The 25,586-nt window shown below is 38.7% G+C and overlaps 1 protein-coding gene across 5 annotated transcripts in view; it reads right to left on the bottom strand.

The window, feature by feature from the left end:
* Positions 1–25,161, bottom strand: part of SENP6 (SUMO specific peptidase 6) — a 72,414-nt gene extending 47,253 nt beyond the window's left edge. For 2 of the 5 annotated variants that reach the window (XM_066315037.1, XM_066315039.1), the window contains exons 1-4: positions 24,907–25,132; positions 7,415–7,508; positions 1,069–1,132; positions 472–614 (exon numbers count right to left, since the gene is read on the bottom strand). In XM_066315037.1, coding sequence (XP_066171134.1) covers positions 472–614; positions 1,069–1,132; positions 7,415–7,508; positions 24,907–24,958 — 353 coding nt within the window. In that variant the 5' untranslated portion in view covers positions 24,959–25,132. Of the gene's footprint in view, positions 1–471; positions 615–1,068; positions 1,133–7,414; positions 7,509–24,906 lie in introns of all 5 variants that reach the window. The other 3 variants (XM_066315038.1, XM_066315040.1, XM_066315035.1) reach the window with 3 other exon arrangements.
* Between the last annotated feature and the right edge of the window lie 425 nt (positions 25,162–25,586).

Raw genomic sequence — 25,586 nt, 5'->3', positions numbered from 1 at the left:
CAGCTCTAAATGCAGGCCTCAAGCTATCCTATACAAGTATGGCTATTTGCTGAATCCTTTAAAAAAAAGGTCTGTAAAATCAAAATCAAATTATATCTTGCAGTAAGAAAAACAGAAAACACATCCTGAGTTAACCTTAGCAATTCATGGTCATAATAAGAAGTGAATCTGGATGGGGACCTAAAAAATATTTTCCTACCTGCTATCACTGTGTAGTGGGAACAGTAACACATGCAGGCAACACGGGTAAGGTACTAACATGCCACTGAATGCTCTAAATCAATTTAAACAGTCTTCTGGTACTTTACAAATGTGGTGTTAAACATTTTGTAAGAGGAAAATCCAAACAATCTAGGTTTCCCTCTTTACTCAGAAGCATGGTACACAATGTAAATGGACTAGAAGTTCTGTTTATCGTGGACTGATTGATATGAATGATCAAAGCAAGGAGACACAAATTAAATGCATTACCTCAGTTTCTTGCTGTTTCCCATCATGTTGAGGCCGATTGCATTCCCTTTAAAAAGTTTGAAGCCTCCAGCTCTGCCTCGCCGCGCGTAGGCTTTTATGGCCTCACCGCTGGTGCTGATAGCTCCAGGTCGACAACGAACTGACTGTCACAACAGAATTCACACATATTAAAATAACTGTATAACTGTGGAGAAGTTAGAAGGAGAAAATCATTGCAAAATATTAATATAAATAGTACTTTGGCTTCATTTTCAAACTGCTTTTATACCAAATTTCATGCAAAAGATACACTCTCTATATCCATGCTATGATTTCTTACTAAACAAAGTATAATATATATTTTATATTTAGTACAATATTTGTGATAATTGTCTAAACTTAGAATTAGTTGTTCTTGCTTGTATTTTTCAGCATACTATAGAGATCAAGAGGGCAACAAAAATTTCAAGGGTAGGCAGATAACAGTTTGAGATACATTCCTAAAACACAACAGAAACTTTAGTTTCTTTACAATGCACACATGGCTACGCAATACTGTTAAAGAACCTAAAAAGCTTTAAAGGTACATTTTCATCATGAGATAAACCAATTATTTACCTTTTTTTCTTCATTGGGACTGAAAGGCCCATCACTGTCATTTAAACTGAGCAGATTTGCCTCGCTAGACAGGTGTGGGAGAGAAAAGCACATACATTATAATCCAACAGAACACCCACAAAACATTTTAAATGCAAAAGGCTTTTTTTCCCCTTCCCTCTCTATATAAAGGCATCATATACACATTGTATAAATATGCATAAAACAACAGGAAGACGAAATGAGCAAGAGAGTGATCAGATACATCATGTGAACCTAGAGCGTACATCAAATTATTTTGCAAAAAGCAAAACTAAAATGATTAATTCAAAATAGACAATGATATGAAACTTCAATATGGTTACAACAATATTACTGACACTATAAAATATTCTATACTCTCCGCATAAATTGAGTCTAAAACTTCATTAATTTATAAAACATGATCTCAGTTTGTTTACGCCTATCAACACTCATGTATGTAGTTTAAAACTGCAAACCTGACAGTACTTTAGGAGAAGAATTTTATGTAACTACATTTTACCCCACAGCAATTACTACCAAAGTATGTCTTCATAAAAAGAACATATTCAGTTTGGTTCTACTGCTTATTAAAATGTGTTTCTTTAGCACTTTCAGTATCTGTAATCCTAAAGCATTAGAATGGGGAAGAACACAAAAAAAGAGAAAGCCACTCCATGATACTTTAAAACATTCTTCGCAGTAATACGCAGTTATCCTCAGGTAATCTTAAGTATTTAAATTGGAACCCAAACACACACTTCATACTGACAGCAGCTAGACTGGTCTAACATTCTTGCTTCCAGGAGAAGCAACTTGCAGACAATCCCTTCTCATCAATCCTGATAAGGTTACCCCTATGCTGGCTACAACAAAACAGTACAAGCTTTAGCCAACTTGTAATTGCATGGTTTGAAAAGTTTTAATCAAGATCATTCAGGCAGAAATTCCTTAAAATAAAAGTTATGCCAGATGTGAAAAAGGGAAGAGCTACACAGGAGAAACTAGTATTTCTCAGCTGTGTCAGTCTGACATGCTGGCTTGCAATACATACAGTGACTTTAGCTCGTTATATATAAATAAACTAATCACTCAGTGCCCCGTCTCTCAAGTTCCTAACAACTTTTTCCATGCACAATATCTCTCTTCATATTAAAATTTATTCTTATGTATTTTTATGGAATACAAATATCCCAATATCCCCAGAGGAAAAAAAAAATAATTGGGTGAGATCTAAAGACATTGAAATATCAGGAGAGAAGACTGTGCACACAGTTGATTTTGAAATGGGAGGAATTATGTAAATATGAACATATAGCCAGGGGCACTGTTGTATTTTCCTTAAATTTACAGAGCACCACAATTCTAGGTGCTCAATGATAAAACGATCTAGTAGATCCATCACTAAATTCAGACAAAAGTAAAAGAGTGTACTTGTACTTCTGTACAGACTACACATGGATATTGAGATTTTTTACATCCTGAAACATTTTTTTAATTTCTCTTTCAGAACAAATCGTCCTTTCAAGGGAGGCTCATGGAGCCTCTCAAACATTCATCAGCAGACACAGAGTTTAACAATTTCGGAAGTTTTCCACATCCTGAAAAATAAACAAAACCCTGCAGCATAGACATGAGCAGCAACCTACAGTACCTGCAGCTCTGGCATTTGCCTATGGTGCTGCCCTAGTCAGATCATTTCACCTTTAGAAATGATTTTGTTCTTTAGCTTCAGTTAATATAAAAATGATGACTATTTTCAAAACACCTTTGTACCATGGAGATACTTTTAGGATTTCAACACGCTTCAATACTGCAGCCATTTTAACAAAGGGCAATTTAGGGGGGAGGTAAGAAAAGGTCAACACATTGCAAATGACAAAAACACTGAGCTAAGGCTTAAATCAAAAGGAACAAGAGTAACTTATCCTGCAACACGACTAGAGTAGCATTAGTAAATTGGAAGTTTTAAATGAACCAATACTTTTATTTCTTAAGGAATGCAAAGCATATGTACCAGAACCAGAAAGGCTGTTTTTTCAGAGAGCAGAATACATAGCAACCGAGTAATGTCTATTTGCTCACATATCACATGCTTCCTGTTGCCTGCTTCAATGATGCAATTTATACAGGCAGGAAAAAACCAAAACCAACCCAAAACAAACACTATACCACTCCCCCAACATACCAGTCAGTAACATTTTTAACATCCTGAAATGAAACCTCAGTTGTCTTGCTGGGAAGATGTCTCCAATCCCTGTCACTTTTACCAGGGAACCATGGGTTTCCTGGTTATCTTCACATAGGAACATAATTTCTAACTTTTCAATAAATTCCTTAAAATTTTATAACAAGCAAACATTAAGTCTTTACTAATATTAAGAGAAAAAAATAGAAGTAATTTACCTAAACAGAGTTCTTAAGGGGAGTCCATAATTACACATTCAAATTTAGGCACTGAACAATGAAACAAAAATTTCTGTTCACTTACCTCTAATCACTTGCCATTTGCTTGATGTTTTAAAACATTAAGAACTATGCAATAGTTAGTTAGACAGCTGAGATTAATAGGAAATGTTTTCACTATCATCTACAAGCAACCCAAACTTTAAACCTGTGTTGACCACTGAGGTTACACTCTAAAATAAGCTGCAAGCACATTTCTATCAACTAGCAACTGATCCAGTCACATTTCAAACATAATTGAAATTTCTTTCTGAAAACTATTACACCTAAAACCAGTAGGTTGATGTATTTGCCCTCACAGCACACTAGGTATATTCTTTGTTTTAAATTACATAGTGGCAGGCAGCAGACTAAAAAAGCCACACTAGCAGAGGCACAAGAGAAGTAATACTATTTTTAACTCATTTACAGTGCCATTCCATTAAAAATAGCCTTAATTTTAGCAGTTTTCATCAATTTAAAGACTACAGTCCTCTACTAACAGGATCACAAAAGAAGTATAAAACATCTATATAACTATGGGAGGTTTTTTTTGACCAAGTAATAAAAAATTTTAAGCAGTGGAAAAAAGCTCAGTGTAAATATATAACACAGTACAATGCTTTTCCATTTGTCAATGCATGGAAAAAAATATGTTTATTCCCCTAAATAGAAGGGGCAAAAAATAAAGCTTTTTGAAAGAAAATGGTAGTTAAGTAAAGACATTGTACTGCAAATAAATTAGATCCATTTATTTGTATTCCTTGTTCTTGATAAGGCTACTTTTATCGCAGTGGAAGGCAGAAGTCTAGACTACTAAGAAAACAGTATGAGAGCCATGAGAAAACTGGGCCCATCCGTTCACAAAACCATTGTGGAGCATACTGATATATTTCAAAATCATTTTCACAGATATTACAAAGGAAGTAAATGTAAATTATCCAAGAAGCTTCGAGAGAATAATCTGTAATGCCAGAAAGCATCTTATAACATGTTAATTTCAATAATCACTTGAATCTATTATTTTGACCATGTGTGCTTAAGTCTGCCATCCTTTCCTATCTTCCACTACACAAGATCATCCTAATTTCCAGCATTTATTCTGTGGTGGACTACACAGGTTTCAGTGTGCTCAGTTGACCAACTGGTCTTTTTTTTCTATTGTTCTACATAAAGGTAGATCTCCCATGGGATCTCCAATCACAAAGCAAGGAAAGTCTCACCTGACTTGCTACCACCATGAGTAGATCAAATCTTTCAGAACATCAAAAATGTTACTTTTACTCTTTCAAGTAGACTGAGTATTATCAGTAGGCATTTATGTAGGGATAAGATACTTGTTAATTACCACTCTTAATTTCTGTAACTCTTGTTCCATGCTGAGTATCAACTCCAGAAACAGTTTAAATTTATACAGAGTTGGGTGATCAGTATTTTTCTAAACCTTCTTCAGTTTATAAATATTCTTTAGTCTTTTTGTGTTCATTACTTGATATCTTAATCATTATGACTCACTTCATCTACTTCCCAAGTAAGTTAAATGACACTCTTCTTTTAAAATAATCTACCTATTCTAAAAATTGCTGTGGTAGGAGGTCATTAGCCGCATACTTTGTGTTCATCTCACTGAAAAAAAGATCATCCAAGCAGACATCCAGTGCTGACCAACACCATTAGCACAGGTCTCACAGGGTAATACAAGAATGCAGCCACTCCTTTAAGTGCTGAGATGTTGTTCCTAGGCCAGTTCAAACCAAACCTATTGTGTGCCTGCCATTAAGAGGGCAAAAAGCTGTGATAAAGTCAGGCACTGTAACACCAGTGCCTCCACAACAAGCACCCAGCTGCTTGCTTCAGACTCAGCTCTCTCCACAAAAAAAACACGAAAGAATCAAACATTGTACTCAGTATCAGCAGACCATAGCAAATACCTACTAACTGCACAATATACTCAAAATACCGGGAGGGACACAAAGCTTTATGCTGGAACAATTATATGAATTAAAACTGCTAATCTTTGAATTGTTCTACTAAGGGCAAAGGAAATTTAGAAAAAAGAAGGAAAATGTACTGTTTTTTGTTGATTCTAAAGATTCTCTTCAGTCAGTGTTTTACTATATGAAATAAAAATGCATCAGAAAAACAAAAAACACAAATTATTTCAAAATGCCAAAAGCTCGCTAAGTCTTTAAGGTAAACAAACCCAGGTGTTACCAAAAGTAAGTATGTGGGCAGCTTAAAATATGTGGCTGTTTGGAGGGAATAAGAAATTGCCTCAAATAGTATCCGAGAATGGTTTAGTAACGAAGACAACATCTCTGGTTTAAATCCACTTTCAACTACTATCTGTACTTCAGAGTAAGATTCTGCATAATTCACAGATATAAAAGTACATTGAAAATTATCTAAGTAGGCAATAAAAATTCAATTCTATCTATGGGAAAACTGTTTCTTGTAGAGAGTATTTGAAAGGAGTGAAAAATCACCCAGACATACAATCTTAAAATCAGATACAATTACATAAAAATTAGGTCCCATAATAATTTTTCTAATTTTTTTAGCATCATTACTCTATACATTTTTCAGTCTATATTCTTAAATCAACATCAGATGGAGATTGATGGAAAACAGCAGTAAATTACTAGTAGAAAAAAAAGCTGCTATGTTTTCAAATGCGACTTATTTCTGAAGGCAAGTAAAATGGAAACAGTAACTGCATGGTATGTACTGCCCTTACACTTAAAACATGTTTGTGTGCACTACAAATGGATGTAAAGTTGCTAAGGAACAACACGTCCTTAACTTTATAAAACTAAAATGCCCTCAGTTTGTGAAGCCTTTAAAGAGTGCTTTTAACTTCCAATACAGCTCTGTTTTGACATGAGCTCTTAATGCTTACCTCACACTTTAATGAACTCCTCCACTCATTTTTTAATTACTAAAACTTCACATTTTTTAAATGTTTTACTAAGATTACAGCATAGCCTGCTGCTGCAGCCTATGTGATTATGTCTACTTTCCTACCTCCCTTCCAACACACAGTATTTGGCAGAGTAGTAGATGATACAAATTCATATACGAATTATTTTTGTACTTAATCACAGGATCAGTGACTTCTTACTAGAGAACCACAGCATACTTTTTAAATTTGCAGGTCCTACTCTCCAGGTATCTATGAATAATAAATAAACTGACATCAATTCTTTGTGCACGACACTTGTTCTGTTAACTATTTGTCAGTCATTTTGGGAAAAAATACATTAATGTCCAGCAAACATACTAATAACAATAAAATGTCACAAGGACCAAGTATGCAGTCAAACTATACACACTACTAAGTTTTAGCCAAAATCCAAACACACCAAGTAAAGGATTAAATTATAAGGTAAAAGCCCTCAGCCTTAACTCTATTCAGTGATATAAACACAAAGGAAGGAAAACCTAGAATCTTTAAGCTCGGTTTAACTTGATGAAGGCCTAAAGCTACTGAAGTACTTTAAGCAGAAGTGTCAAGTACCGAGCAGCATCATCATTAAGGGAAGGAAAAGCTGAAGCTGCCTGGATACCCTACCTATCAACTCCCTTATTCTACATGTTCACATCGGCTTGTCTGTGTTCCTCACGCTTGAGATGCTCCCAAGACAACTGCAGCTCTTGTGAAATATACTTAATGCAAAGTGCTCTGTGTTGTAAGCCCCGTGTTCACAATAAAGCTTACATTATAATGAACTCCTATTTGGCAACACTATTTAAAATAATCACTTATTTGAAATATTTTTTCTTAATCACTGAAAGTTTAAGATACTACATATTGTTTCTTATTCATAAATTACAAAAAAATAAGTATTTCATTATAAATACACATTTATACTTTCAATAGCCTAGATAAAAGCATCCTTACTCTTTCTCTGCATCTCCTTCACTTTCTTCTGCATGATCAAAGCTCCAATTACTTTTAAAACCTCCATCTCTCTTGGACTGTGATCTATCCAAAGCTGAAATGAGAACAAGTTAAGGTAAGTCTTGATTTCAAGCTGAGTCATTAATCAACACAAACTAGAGGAGTAAACCAGATGCATGTATTTTCCCCCAGAATTTATTTTATTGATGTCAATTTTTAACTATCAATTGATCAGTAAGTCCATCAATGCAGTGGTGATTATTATTTCCTTAAATAAATAAAAGTATCTGTCAACATCTTCTTAGCAGTAAGTTAGCAAGCTATTAAAAATTATGACCAGAGGTCATGTAATAACTGTTTTTAACTGTTTTACTGATATTCATAAATTAAAGAGTAGTTTCTTTGACATGAACTATATGCCACATACAGAAAGGGTGCTAAAATGTATTATTTACATGACTAATAAGCAAACAGGAATTGAATTTTTCCCTATAAAAGCAACAGTTCTGAACTGCCCCAAGTACAATTTCAACATAATATGCTGCATTTTTAATTAAACATCTGACGCTGACCTGAATTAACATACGATGCAAATGGAAATTTCAGTGTTAGCATCAACTAAGGAAAAAACTTTCTGCCATACTACATTAAATTCAGATCTCTCTACTACAATATCCACCCTTGTGGAGTTTTTTATATAATATCAAATATCAAGGCATGGAGTTATTCTTAAGTGAAGGTGTTCCAGAGCATGGAGACAGCACTCATTAAAGCAATGCCCTAAATACTGCCATGTTCCCCATGGGCCCTAAATACTGCAATTAAGAACTGTCTCACACAAATTCTGTATGACAAACTACGGAGCTGCTTTGATTTTGGTTTAATTGTAGTGTGTTTTTTTCTTACTACATTTTTCTTTACGTTGTTGGAAACGTATTTACAAATAATGAATGAAACTGATACACTCTGATAGAAAAGGGGAAGAAAATCACAACTAACAACATGTATCTAGGATAAAGTATAAACAATGCACAAAGAAATACTTATTGCATATTCAATGTCTGCTTCTAACTACTTGCATCTACTGCAGGCTTCCTGAACCATGAGTGAATATGTTAGAGACATATTTTTGTGTTTAACAGCTTTTCCTACCCTTTTCTTCTCCCTGCTTGCTCTTTAATCAAGCCCGCTTTATAGAATCAACAGCATCTTGCAGCAGAAAATACCTCAGCTTAATTACATGAGCATCACCTTTTGTTGATTCTGAGTCAATCTGGCACCTTTTGCTCTTAAGAATTCTAATTCTCCAGGCCACATACTCTGGGAGACAGTAATAAGCAACCTTTCCCTATTCCCTCATGATTGCATAGATCCCTGCTCTGTTCTTTCATGGTCTTCCTTTCCCAGGCAGAAAAACAAAAATATTGAGTCAGCTTAATTTTTCCTCATATGAAAGCTGTTTCATGCCTTTAAATCCCTCTTGATGCTTCTCTTTGAGCCATATCTAGTCCACTGTACCCGTTCTGAGATGAGGATACACACGCTACAAGGAATCCTCGAGATGCATACATCCCATTAATTTCTACAGAAGCACAAAGTTGTTTCTGTTTTGTTCTTTTTTCCTTTCCTAGTCAATCTTTACATTAGATTTGCTGTTTTCACTATGGGGAACCGCACTGATCTTTAGGTACTAGATAATTCCATCTTTCACTCATGATTGGTTACGAAGCACTTCAGAGCAAGTCATTACCTACAGAAATGCCTTTTTTTTTTTACTTCTCATTTGCTTAGATGACTTGGCATTTACATACACAGAATTTCATGCATTGTTTCAACTCACATATTTCAAAGCCTAAGCATTTACAACTTTCTTTAAATAGCTAGCCCTTATACTAACCCAAGTATAGTTTAAATATCTGCAAACTTGGTCATCTGGCTATCACACCCTTTTTCTTGTAACTGTGCACCAATGTTACAGATCCTTGTGCAATTCAATTGGTTACTCCTACTAACTAAACAAACCTTTTCTGCCATCTCTTCCTAACTCTTCACAATTGTTTCTTATTAAATTTTCCATTTTATTCAGAGGTAACTTAGCCTCTCCCAAAGCCTTTGATAAATGACTTTACAGAGGGAACAATGAAATCAATTCTGGTCTCCATTATAATTACCACGAATTCAGGTTGCATGCTCACAAAGCTCACTGATGTAAAGTTCCTCAAATACCTCCACTGCCTTTTTAAAATGCTGATATCATGCTAGCTATGCTCCTCACCTGTAGAAGAAATATGACGCTAACCGCAAGCAACACATTTAGTCATTACCTCCTTCAAACCCCAGTTCCTCTTACAACACTTGGATGAATGCCATGTGATCACGCTGCCTTGTTCACAGTTTGCTCAATGTACTGCAATTTCTTCCACTGATGCTCCATTTGGAGCCATACACTGTCACATTCCTTATTAAGAAATATTCTGGCATGAAGAGCCTTCTAAGTGTTGCCAAAGTGAGTGCAAGCAATTCCATTATTCAGCTATGACCTTATATAATCCAAAGCCACCTTTTTACAACTGGGTTGTCTACTGATGTTCCAGACACTCCTCAAACTTTCCTGCTGAGTTTTGAGAAATACTTAACAATAGTTTTTATGTCTGTTGGGAGTTACTAATCTATTTTCCCCCACCTCATTATAATTATAGGTTAAATCCATCAGCTTTTTTATTATTCTGTTTTCATTACTAAGATAAAAGATCTAATTCAAGAACTGTGATGCTTTATTTCAGCTATTATATCTTACTCTGCTGTTTAGCCAGGCCAGCATTTGGGGAACCTTTTGCAATCAACTTAAACAAGTAGCATGCATGCTGTAAGCCTCCTGTATCTTTAAATAACTCCCAAGCTAACTACAAGTATTTTACACTCCAGCTACAACTTTTCTTTTCTTTTCAAAAAGTTTCTTAGTATTTTCTGAAATTCTTTTTTTAATTAAGCATTTCTGTATTGGACAGTTCATCCACTGCTACTGACCAGTGCAGCCATCAATGGAAAATGTCTTAGTATCCCAGTTCTGCTCATTCAACCCTGGATCAATTTTCATTCTCACTAGCACTCTTGGTCCTAACAAAAATGTAAATCTAGAAGTACGCCATCATGTTCTCCAGAGTGTTCACCAGAGTTACTTGATCTAGGTATCTGATTCCATACAGGGTTTTTAATTTTTTTAAGGGGATAACAAATAATCTGTTACACAGGCTAAACTGCTGACTATTTTGCACTAAGATTCAAATTTGGAACCCGTATGATGCAATTTCTACTATGTGCACTATTCAAGGTCTTTTTAATCAGCAAGGCACATCCATACCCAGAGGTGAAAATATTCTAAAAAGCCGAGCTAACCCTAAGGCATTGTGTCAAGAGAAGGCAATCACTGTACCTCTCCCCAAGACAGGCAGCGTGCTGGAGCAAATTTCACTCTCATTTTTCCTCCCACTACTAACTCCCTATGGTGCTGCTATACCAAGGGAGATAGTAGTTCTGAGCCAAAGAAAGTACCTGGAATTTAACTAGTTACACAAGTGTAGCTAACGCATTTCACTGCTTTTTATAAAAACTGTTGTTTTTTTTTAAACAACATGTAATTTCTAACAAGCCAATTAAAAAATTCCAGAAAAAATAGTTTCTTTCATTAGGACATTTATGTCATTATTAACCACACTCTGAAGCCAGACCTTTAAAAATCCCCATACAGTCTTTGTGTAAAACACAATTATCAGCTTTTGGATGAGAAGGCAAAATATGCCTGTAGGAGAATGTCAGAAAGCAGATCAACACCTTCAAATTACTGTGTGTGGACACTGTTTTGCGAACTCCTTCAGCAGGAGTTACTGTCATTCAACAGTGTCGCCAAGAAATTCCTATATGTAAGGGAAAGATGTTCATAGTGAATATCCATGAAATAAGAGCCAAGTTTTGCAGTGTCAAAAAAGGAATCCTTTAAAATTCTGCCTGTCTGAAACACTAAATGAGAAGTGACATACACAGTAATTAGTAAAGCGCTAGTGTCCGTCAAAAGACATAATCTTAGAAGATTTGGGTTTTTGCCTGTTTTGTACCTCATGCTCTAAGGCGAATCATTCCATACCAATCTATACTAGAACTCACTAGAAAAACATCTCTATTGCTTTATTGCTTTGTATGTGATACTGTATTGGGTTTGTGTGGCAAGAACTGGGTAGTGGTGTGGAGCCTTAGGGGATCAGAGGGCCTCACCTCTGTGCCTGAGAACATAATGGAGCAGATCCTGCTAGCAGATAGGCTAAGGCACATACAAGACAGGAAGGAGACTTAAGGCAGCCAGCATAGCTTAACTAAGGGCCAATCATGCCTGACCAATCAGGAAGTCTTCTATCATGGCATGACAGCAGTGGTGGACAAGGGAAGACTGATACAAGCCATCTACCTACACTTCTATAAGGCCTTTAATACGGTTCCACATGACGTCCCTATCTCTAAGGACTGATGGATTATTTAGTGGGTAAGGAAGTGGCTGGATGGATGCAGCCAGCAAACTACAGACAATGTCTCTGTGTGCAGGTGACAGCTGGTGACAAGTGGTATCCTGCAGGTCTCTCCTGACTCTTGGGACTTGTGTTCTCTCATGTCTTCATCAATGACATGGTGAGATGGAGTGCAGCCTCAGCAAGTTGGTAGATGACACCAAACTGAGTGGTGCAGCTGACACAGTGGAAGGACACGATGCCATCCAGAGGGACCTGGACAACCTTGAGAAGTGGGCTTTCCCTTGAAATTCAAGAAGTCCAACAGCAAGGTGCTGTACCTGAGTTGGGACAATCCCAGACATGAGTACGGATTGGGAGAAGCAGTCACTGAGAGAAGCCCTCTGGAGAATACCTGGGTGTTCTCATGGACGAAAAGCTGGATATGAGCCAACAGCGCTCACTGGGAGAAGGCCAGAAGGCCAATTGTCTCCTGGGCTGCATAAAAAGCTGAGTGGCCAGCAAGCCAAGGGAGGTGACTCTGCTCCACTACTCTGCCCTCGTGAGACCTCAGCCGGAGTGCTGCATCCTCCTCTGAGGCCTCAACACAAGAAAGACATGGATGTGTTGGAGTAGGTCCAGAGGAGGAGCACAAAGATGAACAGAGGGCAAGAGCACCTCTCCTACAAAGACAGGCTGAGAGAACTGTGATTGTTCATCATGGAGAAGAGAAGGCTTCAGAAAGACCTTACTGCAGTCTTGCAGTACCTTAAATGTCTTATAAAAAGGAGGGAGAGGGATTTTTATATGGACAGATAGTGATGGAACAAGGGGCAATGGTCCCAAACTGAAAGAGGGCAGGTTTGGATTAGATGTATTACAAAGAAATACCGTGCTGGGAGGCACAGGTCACCCTGAGGCTGTGGATGTCCCACCCCGGAAGTGTTCAAGGCCAGGCTGGAGCCCTGAGCATACTGATAGTGAATGGCATCCCTATCCAAAGAAAGGGTGTTGGAACTAGACACTAACACCTAACCTTTGTATGATTCTCTAAGATCAACTCACCAAAGAAGCCAGATGCATTTACTGTCCACACAAAGATCAACTTTCCTAGCAAAATACCCTTTTCATATGTATCACTTGTTTGCCAGAATAGCTCCCTACCAACACCCCCACGGAATACAATAGCAGAGACTTCAAGGTTTCTATTGCACACACTGAAACTTTTGTAGGTCTTTCATCTGCTGAAATCTCATCTATTTCTGTGTGTACAAGAACCATCCTAAACACACAGTCTAGATCAAACAAAGGTTTGGTTCAGGACCCAGATGCTTTTTCAGGAAGACTTGAAGTTTACATTCTTTTTCCCCAGTCACTGGTAAAGAAACACTGCAAGCCTCATCTTACAAATGCTTACACCATCACAACTGCAACCAACTTATCAGATACTGCAGTGCTCACACAAAAAATGTAAATTAATTTAAATGTACTCAGAATCCTTGCCTCCATCCAGACTCATATTTAAATAAATGAAAAAGAATGCTTCTAAGCTTTCTAATCTGTTGCTCATTTAGAGTCATCAGATACATTGTTAAGAGGATACAAGTACCCATAAAACTCTGACACAGAAATATTTTTTGGTTTACTTTCCCCATTGCTTCATTATTCTTCCAGACAGACTTCTATGCAAAACAGCTTTTTATCTTCCAGCTTTGATACCATCAACTCTACTACATCAACTGTGTAACCACAGTGAGGCTGCATTTTCACGTTCTGAAGCAGCACTACACGAACAGTATTACAGGCCCCTCACTCTTCCAAAGAGCTGCAGATTCTTGCTCCTATCCTGCACCCTGCAATACATCAGCACTGACAGCAAATCTGGGGACGGAAACTAATTCAGGCAAGAACCCCTTGAGCAGCAGGGGAGGGGAAAAGTTATTTTTCAACCATATCAGTTCCCTCCTCCTGTTCAACCGCACTAACACAGTGCAGCTGTGACAGCACAGCAGAGGTAAGGTCCATCCAACTATTCTAAGTACTTCAGATACCAAGGAAATTTCCATGGAATTGTAGCCTAATCTACACTGATAAGTATAAAGATCTAGTGCTTAAAAGATGCTTTAACTTTCCACTCCCTAAATTAGCTGCAGTGGCAAAAAAAACCCAGTCAAAAGCACCTCCAGTAACAGGCAGTAATCATAACCTGATACTAGCTGAGATATTACACGAAGCAAAGAGTTCAATAGTGAAGTTCTATAATACCAGTGTAATGGGTATCAAGCACAGACATTCCTTTGCACGTGAAGGGAATTCAATTTCTCAGCTGGCTAATAAAAACACCCACACCCTTCCAAGAAGTTGATGCCCACAGAAAACCAATGACACATACAGAGCATTCATTCCTGGACAAAAGTGTTCATGCTCCTGAAAAGCGAAAGCATTTATGAAAGTTCTGTATTTCAAAGATAGAAATCATCTGCATATTCTGGTAAATGACTGTGGTTTTTTCAGGGCTTGCATGCACATTGGGCTGCTTACATTGCAGGATATTGCACTCATGACAGGACTGAAGAACACAGAACTATGTAAGTTTGATCATTTGCTGAACTGTTTAACATTTTTTAAGTATTAACAAGGAGTAACAGAGGAGGATGAAAGGACAGAGCTTTGAAGTATGTTTAACATTTCCTCTGTGATGCCTTTGAAAGTTTTTCTGCTAAGACAGCAGTGATAACCACACAATGGACAACTAATGCTGCTTCACCTTTTCTACTGATTCTCTCAACAGAGGTGTAGAGGTATCCACCCCACCCAAGGATGCTGCCCTTCTGACAGCATTAGAAAACAATGCAGAAGTACTTCAAGAGGCCTTCCTTGTCTACACCAGCAGCAAAAGGAATGCTACAGAAAATTGTGTGCATTTTCTGCTCAATGTGATAGAAATCAAGCGACAAAAGACATGGAAAAAAAAAAAGAACTCAATCCTTTTTTTTTTTTTTTTTTTTGGTCATCCCAGACTTCACTGCTGTGTTCTGCCTTCTGACTTCACAGGTACTCAACTTTATCAACAGAATTTGTGGGAATGAAGTATCACCCAATGTCAAGGAAGATGGGATTAAGGAACACTTAGGTCAGCTGTACCCAAAGACTGGAAAAACATCACTGCCCTTCTTGAAGGGCAGCAAGGATGATCTGGTGAACTACAGGCTAGTCTGCAAAAGACAGAACTTGCTCTTTACCATGTGTGTGCTCAAGAGTGGACCACACTGACCTGAGAGGCTTTAGAGACTGGACAAATCCCTGAGCAATCTGCTCTAGCTGGGTCTGGCTTGAACAGGATGTTCCAACTCATCTGAATCCAACCAGCTGTCAAGTAAAACCAGTGACTATTCATAGGTACAAAGCATCTTCTACAGCAACTGCATTCCCATCACAAAAACTTCCAAGAAGGGGAATACCTCAGTCACTTTTCCTCTTTTCCCTCTCTGAGCAAGCCTGACTCCCACTTAAACTTTCCACACAAGTAAAATAATTTTGAGCAACATCAAAAGCAGGAACCAACAATAAACAAGGAAAAAAGGAGAGACAAGCAAAAAAGTAATTTTTTCATCTCTAGCATTATGATTTCTTTACTTATTCAAGACATCTACTGCTAGACTGGAGATAAATCGAAAGTTCAGAAATTAGGAAGAAAATTTTGTTATTTTTATAGGAAAGTTAAGTCTAAGAGAGGTGTGTTCTTATTTTATAGATAAAAATAGAGGATAAAAAGTGAGGATAGCCTAAGAACAATTTCTGAACTGCCAATTCACTCTCAAAATATGAAAAATATATAAAGCTAACAAGCCATTTCCTGGAAGATGACAGTTGAGCAAGAATTCCAGAATACAATTTCTGTGACGAATCAGTATATGACATTAATCACAGATGATCTCAAATTCTGAACACTGGAATAATTTTAGATGATGAGCAAAACACAACAGGAAACCACATAGTATGGTCTGCACACTTCATTATGCACCAGGGGATCCATCTTCATATAAAATCTAAGCTTCTGCAACTGAGAATACAGCAGCACTAAACAAACAGCAATCTATTTTTAGAAGGAGCTGAAAGGCAGTTACATACAGAGTATGATTAATAACCTAGCCAAACTACCTGGAAATTAGGCAACTGACACTTCAAGAAGGTTTCCACATTTGCTGCAGTGATTGGAACATCAGGTTGAAATAAAGCACTGTATCTACATAACAAGAGGACGAAGGAAAAAAGAATTTGCACTTTTTAATACTTCTGGTTTTATCTTGTAAGGTTTTATGGATTATGTCAGATAGATACTATTCCCATTATAAAAACATACAGAAATCAAAAGTCCAGAAAGGTTCCACAATCTCTGCAAGACCTTAACTTGCATATGCAGGACAGAAGAATCAGAGACTCTAGAATGGTTTTGGTTGGAAGGGACCTAAAAGATCATCTACTTCCAGGCCTGCCACCATGAGCAGGGGGAGAAACATTCAAGTAGAGCAGGTTGCTCAGAGCCCCATCCAGCCTGGCCTTGAACACTACCACAAGAAATGTTTCTTCCATAAGAGGAAACTCTAAATGTAATCGAAGCAGAAAAAAAGAGCAAGACACCTCTTTGATGTTGTCAATTGTTCAAAATTCACATGAAATGGACAGCAAGAAGGCATACAAAGAAAATGCTCAACAACCTCAATTAAAAAAACCCTCAAAATTCTGTTCACATGAACAAAGCACATTTCAGAAAAAGAATTGAGTAGGGAAGGGATGATGAAAAGAGTTAGTTAAACTATGTGGCAAGAAAAATATTTCCATTTGCCTTTGTGTAAAGGCTAAATACCTGGAGTTTTCTCCAATTCTTAGAGACACTGGCAAGATTTCATACCATAGAAGGCAGCAGCCAGCTGAGTTGGACTTTTCCTTCTTCCACCTAATGAGCAGTGCCTTTTCCATCTAAAATAGGCTTTGCTACATGATAAAGAACGTTTTACTTTACCAATGACATAATTTTTTGTGGTATTTATCAAGACTCAGCTACAACATATTTGCCTTATGGCAGAACTATTGAATCTCCACTGAAGTTTTACTGTCCCAGGGCCAGGTACATGCAATCACAATGACCTGGGCCAGAGTAGTCCTGAAGTTCACTTTTGAAAGTTTATTCCCAATTGTAAAAGATCCTTAAATTGTCTCCTAAGCAGTAAGTCTTGGTAAAAATAAAATTACAACTAACTCTAGTAAATGTTTCTAGAAGTGAGCCTCTGAAATTACAAAGGCAATTGTAAATATGAAACCTAACATCTACTGCATAGTTCAAATTCTCATCTAATGGGCTCTTGAATAATCTTTCTGTTAGACTGTTATATTAAATTCTGTCAGCAGGATATTCATATTTTGCTAAATGAGCCATAAAAATTGGACATGTCAAACAAATACAACATTATATCCTATGACATTATTAAAAATGCATCAATAGAATGAATTTTAGTACAAATTAAACAATTGTACGACACTGAATAAATACATACTCATAAAATAAATATTTTGCAGCCGTTTCTTACAGACATAAATTTCTAAAATTACATATTATTAATCATGTCATATAGTAATATGTTTTACCACACCAGCTGAATATTATTAGTGTTTTTCATTCCTAAAACATTGTTGCGGCAAGCCTTACAATAAAAACAAACAAACAAAATTTCAGGGAGATATGAGCAGGAAAACTTTGCTCCAGCTTATAGGGTCTGTAAAGAAACAAACAAAAAGCCAGGAGGGCTTAACACAGAGTTTTGAATCATCACTGCTCTTTATCTATAATCATTCAAGACTAAATCAGAGAAAGATACCCCAAAATCTTTCACTCCACATTCTTCTCTCATAGGAATTACTGGGACACATGCAGAAATGTTTCCTTGCCTCATGCAGTGCTTATAGCTTTTGTCTGTTAACAAAAACGTCTTAAAGTTCTTCTGACCAACCTGGGAAGAAATAACCACAGCCTGTTAATTTATTCCCTCCAGTCTCCAGCCCTCACCATAACCTTGTTCTCCACAGAAGGAAACCTGCTATTTAAAATAATTGTGTTTCCTTGGGCAGAATAAAGCTGCTTTTTCACTAAAACACCTACTACAAAGTTTAAGCTATGTATTACACCTTGGCCTGACTTAACAGATCACCAGGCAGAGCTGGAACAGGAAATGTCCTATTCTTCTTACATGCAGAGAGAGGCTGTATGCTCTCCCCATCCAAGTCATTGTCCTGCATCTACCACTTACCCTTCAATGAGCAAATCCAACAGAAACTTGGCAAAGTGCCAACGTGGCAAGACAGAACAGAGCAAGTTTAATCTCTCAGGTAAGAAAGTGGTTAAGTCTCCAGGGTGGTGGCGAGTATGCAGCTCTGTGTCTAAAATGGAGTCGCACCCACTACCGTGACATTCAGACACCGATTTTGACTTAATTACAGCTTAAGGTCAGCTTAACCTGAACATATTAGGCATGCTAGGCTGCTGAACACAGAAACAGGAAGTTAGGAACACATGCTTTTAAAAATTAAATGTGTAAGATAAAGCTGCCAACAAATTTAATTCTATATAATGAGAACAGTAATATTTTACTAATGCTTTAATTTTCTTCATAGAAAGTAGGTACAGAGCATTAGACAGATTTTAAGCTATGTAAAAATATCGCTACCTTAAAAAAACCTTTGAACTGAAACCAACTAAGTGCCAAAACAGGGGCCAAAAGAAAGGAACTTAACAAATGTGCTCCCCTCACCCCCAATGCAAGCGCCTTTTTCACCAGCCAAGTTAAGATGAGAATTACAATTGCCTTTTTTCCCCAAACCCAGATTTGTTCCTGATATCTCTACAGTATCCTCCACCACCAACAGCTCCATTTTTATTTGGTTTCTCAGCCTCTCACAGCATCTTAAGCTATCCTGCATGCTCTTCCACTCCTTTCTTTGCAACACACACAGATGAAGTCATACACTTGGTCTGGCTGCCCTGACCCCGGACTGTTCAGCCACTGAAGGAACTAACACCAACGAGCAGCAAACTGAACCATGCTCAGGCAACACCGAAACCTTCACTTCAGGGACACTAATTTTGACTTCTCTGCTTAATGGAGTGAGCAAGCTTCACAGAACTTCTATATTTTTACCTGTAAGACCTCTACATCTCTGTAAATAGAAGGGTTTAAGTTTTGGAAAAATAAAAGCTATGCTAGAGTGTTTGTTACTTGTAAGAAAACACAATAGCCAAGGACATTGAGGGTGGTAAGGCACTTGCAGAGGTTGCCCAAGGGGGCTGTGGATGCACCAACTCTGGAAGTGTTCAAGGCCAGGTTAGATGGGGCCTTGAGCAATCTGGACTAGTAAAAGGTGTCCCTGCCTATGGCAGAGGGGTTGGAAATAGAAGATCCAATTACCAGGAAGGAAGGAGGCAAAATCATGAGGTGACTCAAAAAGCCTTCATATTCTTACAAAGCAGTATTTAAAAGTGGCAAGTTTGGTGTTTAGTCTCACATTATAGGATCTGCCACAACACAAAACACCTGGGGTGCTCCTCAATTATGAGACAAAGCTAAAACAACAGACTAGGTGAAGTCTGATACTGCACCAAAATCCATGTACAGTCTTCCAGAAAAAAACAGTAATAAAAGCCAAAGTTGCTGCTGAAACCATTAAAAAAATTTATTTTGTTTTATCCTTGTACATAAAACAAGAAGGAAAAGACTGAAATATCTAAACAGGTTCATATCTGCAAAAGCATGACATGTTCTAACTGTTGGTTAAATGTTTGCTATCCAACCACATATTAATGTTACTACTTTTGTTATCACTATTACTTTTTATTTATACTTAAATAAAGAAGAGTGTAAGGATCTCTTTTAGGAATTCATTTCTCATTTAACTATTTTTTCCACTAAAACCCACTAGAAATTCTGTACTTTTTCTGAGGAAAGCGTTTACTACCAAATCCAAGAGACAAAAAATGGTGCATAAGGCATCCAAACAAGACAATTACTGTTACACCAGAACCTTCTACATCCCACTTGGAGAAAAGAGTAATAGAGTAGCAGTTCATAGTGCAGCAGATACTTAGGAAAAACTACCAAATAATAAATGTCTCCACAATGAAAACCAGAGAATTGTGCACAGATCCTTTACACTTCAGACAGCTCAGGACAAGCCCTGGCTCCTGGAATCCTGTCTCAAGAAGGTGATGATGTCGAAGAGAACTGAAGCACAAGCTTTTACCTTAGAACCTGCTCTCAAGCATATTGCATCATACGTTATAGAGCAGTAATAGATTAATTAGGTTTATTTTTAGTATCTTTCTACATACCTGAAGAAGCACCCTGTCTTTCGTAAGATTTCATGCCACCTATCACCCAAGTTAGTCTGGCATGTATAAAAAAAAAAAAAAAGACAGTAAGAAATGTTTTCAATTTGGCTTTGTTGAGAAATAGTTCTCAACAAGTGAGTTTCGTTCACAGAAAATAACCTGTTACTCAAGTCAGAAGGTCTCCTATTCTCAAAACCACTGGACAGGACTGCTGAACATTCTTCAAGTCTAAGAAGATACATGTGCAGTGCTGGAAAAAACATCTGAACAGGTTAAAGGACTGGAATATATAAACAAGCTGTGGAAGTCACAAAGTTTGCACTTTCTCATTAAAAAAAACCACTCTCAAGAAAAACAGAAGAAACAGAACTGTCTGGACATTGAAGGGACAGACGCAAACCAGAGAAGAATTCAACAGGATAAAGCAGGAGATCAGACAGGCACAGAACATCAGTGATACATAAACCAACTCTTCCCCACATTTTCAGACTAATAACAATCTCCATTTGATCACAAATAAAGCACGAGAGACTTTGATTAGCGATGGTTACAACAATTAATAACTAAATTTCACTGTTAAGAGAAAAATAAAGAGAAGAGTCTTGCAAGTAGGAAAGTCTGGCAGGCAGAAAAGTTTTTTTAAGTATTCTACCTGAATATAAACTCCACTCTACCCTCCTAATTTGTATTATTCCAGTAGGAGATTTCCCAGTATGATTAAAAACAGAAACAAAAAACGAGAGAGGAGGGGCTGAGCACCACTTCAAAAGAAGTCTGTAAGTCTACACTAATACACAAGAGCTGCATGTTTCTGTACCACCCCAGAATCTCAGCTACCTTTAAGAAAATATGTAAGCCTACAACTCTTGTTCTGGTGAAGACAATTCTTTACATGTGAACTGAAAGACCAAAGCAGTCTTCTGGAGTCCTCTGGCAGACAACTGTGAAGTTTATACTGCTGCTAACAGGTAGACCACACAGTGTTCTTTGCTGTTATTGGGAAACTTGTAGCCAAAAAATAGGAATGAAAATTGAGCAAATTCCAGCCACAACTGCACTGAAATATCTCAACAGCTCTGAAGCTAGGGACTGGCAACATGACTTAGGAAGGAGATCCTCAAAAAGAAAATTCAATACTGGCTCTCGGTGTCCCTCCTGAAATCACAAGGAGACTATAATAAGAAAATAGGTAAGAATAATACATTTCTACCTTCTTCTGGAAAACATTTTAAAGTTCACCTGTTATCTACTGCATAAACATAGGGAAACTTTAAATTTTATGTTGGAAAAGAGAATTTACAATTACCTTGCAATTCAGTAATAGCGAAGGAGGCAGAAAACAAGAATTCCCACAATTTTTCTCCAAGGTAATGACCAACAGTAGTCTCCATTCCCACATATTTAACATGCCTCCTACCTTAAATCCAAATGAATTTGCCTACCATTCTTCGTATTTTACATGTGACTATCAGTTAAAAAACACAGGAACTGCTGCAGACACAAATTTCTAATCACTAAACTTCTCTTCCTCCACATCAGGAAAGAATTCCCATGTAAGAGAAATACTTTGTTAGCGTGAATTTCTGCATATTCAGCCCATAACTTTGAAACATCACTATAAAAAAAGCAAATTCAGAACAGTTTTACTGATTTCACTTGCATCTAGATTAAATAACAAAACCAGAGTACTTTCCTCACTTCTAACAGTCCTGGCTCTTCAAAGGAAGTAATCATCTAGGCCCTTTATATCCACGTATATGTGATAAACTATTATAATTGCTTCAGAATGGTAACAAATGCAGCTTTAAAAGGAGTCCATTATCGTCCTAGGGATATTTTTCACATTTCCATTAAACAATCTATACACTACAGAATAAAAAATTATGCACATTAGATACACAGAACTGGACAAAAACCATGTACTGGTATGAATCATTATGTTCAAGAATGGTGTAAGAAGAAAGACAACAAATCAATCATTCAAGGAACCCTTCCAGAAAGACCATTTTGTTTCTACTGGAGAATAAAAGAATAAAAATATTAAGAGGAAGCACTTTTACACTAGAATGACAGACATATTTCTTCACAGTAACATCTGTTACACTAAATGAAAGAAAAGCAATACCTCACTGGACATGTGGAATTAAAACCAAAATTCTGAACAACTGTCATACTGAAAAGTAATTTATTTCACTGAACTGTATATTTATCTTAAATCTGATTGATAGTCAACGTAAGCAGGACAGCATCAGAAATGTCTGTGTACATGGATGTATACAAGTACACACATAAATGTATGTATTTAACCAGCACAGTGTCCCTTAGACTGAGTTTAATGGTGATAGACCTAAGATCCATTTTGCCCAGACTTCTTCTACTGTGCACACTTAGTGCAGGGATGGAGAGAGGAGTCCTGCCCCTCCCCTTTGCCAGTCTATGAGAAAACACTTCCATAAACATTAAGTAAACAATTTTTGGTTGTTGCTTACACAGCCTCCAAAGGACTCCATGAAATATGCACACTCAGACAAGTTATAGCTACAGCTCCAGGCTTGTGTATTAATAACCATCATCCCACAATAGAAATTGTTATATTACCCACTCTGCACACTCTCATCCCCTTTTTTGTCCCCATTATACTTGTTTCACCAATCTGGCACTCTCATGCTTGTCTAGCCTTTGGATAATAGAGCTTCTAACATCATTAGGTTGATTTAATGCTACCTTTCCAGAGCACAGATTGCCAAAAATCTCACATATATATATACGTATTTATAGATATCCTATGGCTGTACTTTTTCTATAAATATCTCTAATAAGTACCTATCAAATAACATCTGAAGGCCTTTTCCCTTTGCTTCAAATTAGCACAGATTTTACCAGTTCTTACTAAATCTGCCCAAGTATGACTGCCCCATTTGGACTTGGCCCACCCCCATGAATTTTTTGTCACCACCATCTACACTAGATTTTCTGCACATGTAGCTGCACTCTTAGAGTTTCTATCACATCATCAGTCCTAAAATGAATGTGTTCCCAAACAATAGGGAAACACAAAACCAGCTGATAACTCAGTTCACCCATCGTGGAACACTGAAGCTTCAAATGGAGATGTTATCCCATGTTGTGCTGCTCCTGCTGTTGGAAAGAGAATTCATAAGCAAAAACAGTGTGGATATTGCATATGAAATCCATCTTCTCCTAGCCATCTGTCCAGCTAGCAAGTACTCAAGGTGCACATAGAAGACATTGACTAGTCATCATCTTGACACTTTTAGCTGTCTACAAAACCTCACTATAGTCTGTGCAGAGTTCAGGAAAAAAATGGAGTGCCTGCATTTCACCAGCATATCCTTTAAAGGTATAAGGGAGGTAACACGACAGCTGTTCTTAACCAGAGTTTCTGGACATCAGAACTCCAGATTAAATATTCAAAACAACAAGCAGTATTCTGTTCGCAAAGTACATCTATTCCAGAACGTCTTGCAATAAAAAGCCAATATTCAACATCCTGCAGCAAGAGTAGATCTGCAAGAGGTGATTTTCTGTGCAATACAGATACTGCAAATCTTCAATGCTAAACTTATTCCTGACTTGAAAAACTCTGCTTATGAGGTGTCCTTAATTTCATTAATTTTTCTTTGTTATCATCATGGTAATTTGGCAGAATTTACCAGACTACTGGTCTATGCCATCAGGACATGTGCTTGTAGCAATTTTGCAAGACTACAGTAGTAAACGTTTCGCTGTATCAATGAAACTGTAAAGACTCAACAGTTAAAATACTCCAATTTCAAGGGGCTTTTTGCATTACAATTAAAAGCGTCATAGTGACAAAAAAAACACCCCTCAAGACACCAAAACCGTATAACTCTAAAAAAAAAAAAAAAAAAAAAAAAAAAAAAAAAAAAAAAAAACCCACAGAAAAAAAGGGAAAAAAAAGTCAGGCCTTTACAAACGTAAAAGGTTTCTTTCAAATGCAGGTAATAAGGTTCATCATTCCCTTCGTATCACAATTCCAACCTTCGTATCACAATTCCCCCCTCCCAAAATTAAAACTCAGACCCAAACCTTTACAGGAGCCTTTTAGGAGCAGGCGAAGACTCATTTTACGGTGGGGCCAAAGAATAGCAGCTAGGCCGGGGCCTGGGAGCGGACTGAGGGCAGGGCAAGGCAGCCCCGGCCTCCCCTCTCACCCAGCGCTAACCCTGCCGGCGCCCCCCGAGCCGCGGCTCAGTCCTGCCGCTGCACCAAGCCCGGGCTGCTCTCGGCGCTGCCCCCACAAAGGAAAGAAACACCGCACTCCCAGCGTCTCGGAACAGTAGAAGAAAGAAAGAAAGAAGGAAAAAAGAAAAATGAACCAAATCGCCCTCACGAAGCCCTCCCGCAAAAGCAGGTCTCTTTTCACCAGACCTAAGCACGGCGGCCACCCTTCCCCCACCACGAAGCCACCTCTCATTGTCGTCGCACCCAAAGGGGACCCATAACCCCCACCCCCCACGAACTCACACGCCCGCCTCCCCCATTCCCCAGTTTGCGCCGTGCCCCTTTACTGATCGCCAGAAGGGAAACGCGGCTCGCGGGCCACGTTTCCCTCCTCGCAGCCTTGCACGCACCTTCCAGAAACAAGCTGTCTCTGCAGCCGCCGCCGCCGCCGCCACCGGCCATCTTCCCGCTGCCGCGTAGCGCTCCCTCACTCCATCGCCCAGCGCGGCGGCGGGGCCCGGCCCTTCCCCCGGCCTGCCCGCCCCCACTGCGGAAGGCTGGCTGGCTGACCCGCAACGGCGGCACTACCGCCGAGGCCCGGCCCTCTCCCGCCGCCGGGCCGCGCTGCCTTCCGGCCCCCGCGCAGGAGGAAGCGGCGGCAGCGCGCCCGCTCCTCCCTCAGCGCGCCCGCCGCCGGCAGCCCCGGGCGGCCCGTTAGCGGCCGTTGGGCGGGCGGGCCGGGCCCCGCCGCGCGCGTCCCCGGAGCGCGGCGCCAAGAGGGCGCGGAGCGCTGCCGCCCCGCCGCTGCCGGCGCTGCCCTGCCGCGCCTCGCCCGCCGCCCGGGCCGCCGGCCTGCCCGGCCCCCGCACCGTAAAATGGCCGCTGCGCTACCGCGGCCTCTCCCGCACCCTCCTCGGTCAGCCTGCAGGCAGCAGCTCTTGGGAGACGAGGAGGTGGCTCGGATAAAATGAATGAAGTTGGAGGAGTGCGGGAGTCCATGGCGGAGCGCTGGGGCCTGCCGGCCCCTCGCCTCGCTCGAGCTCGGGAAAAAGGTCTTCGCAAGATCCAAAGATTCCTATTAATCTTAAAA

The sequence above is a fragment of the Sylvia atricapilla genome, chromosome 3 (genome assembly GCF_009819655.1).
Source record: "Sylvia atricapilla isolate bSylAtr1 chromosome 3, bSylAtr1.pri, whole genome shotgun sequence".
Lineage (NCBI taxonomy): Eukaryota > Metazoa > Chordata > Aves > Passeriformes > Sylviidae > Sylvia > Sylvia atricapilla.
Note: the sequence above shows the minus strand (reverse complement) of the source record. Positions and strands in the feature narration are given on the sequence as shown.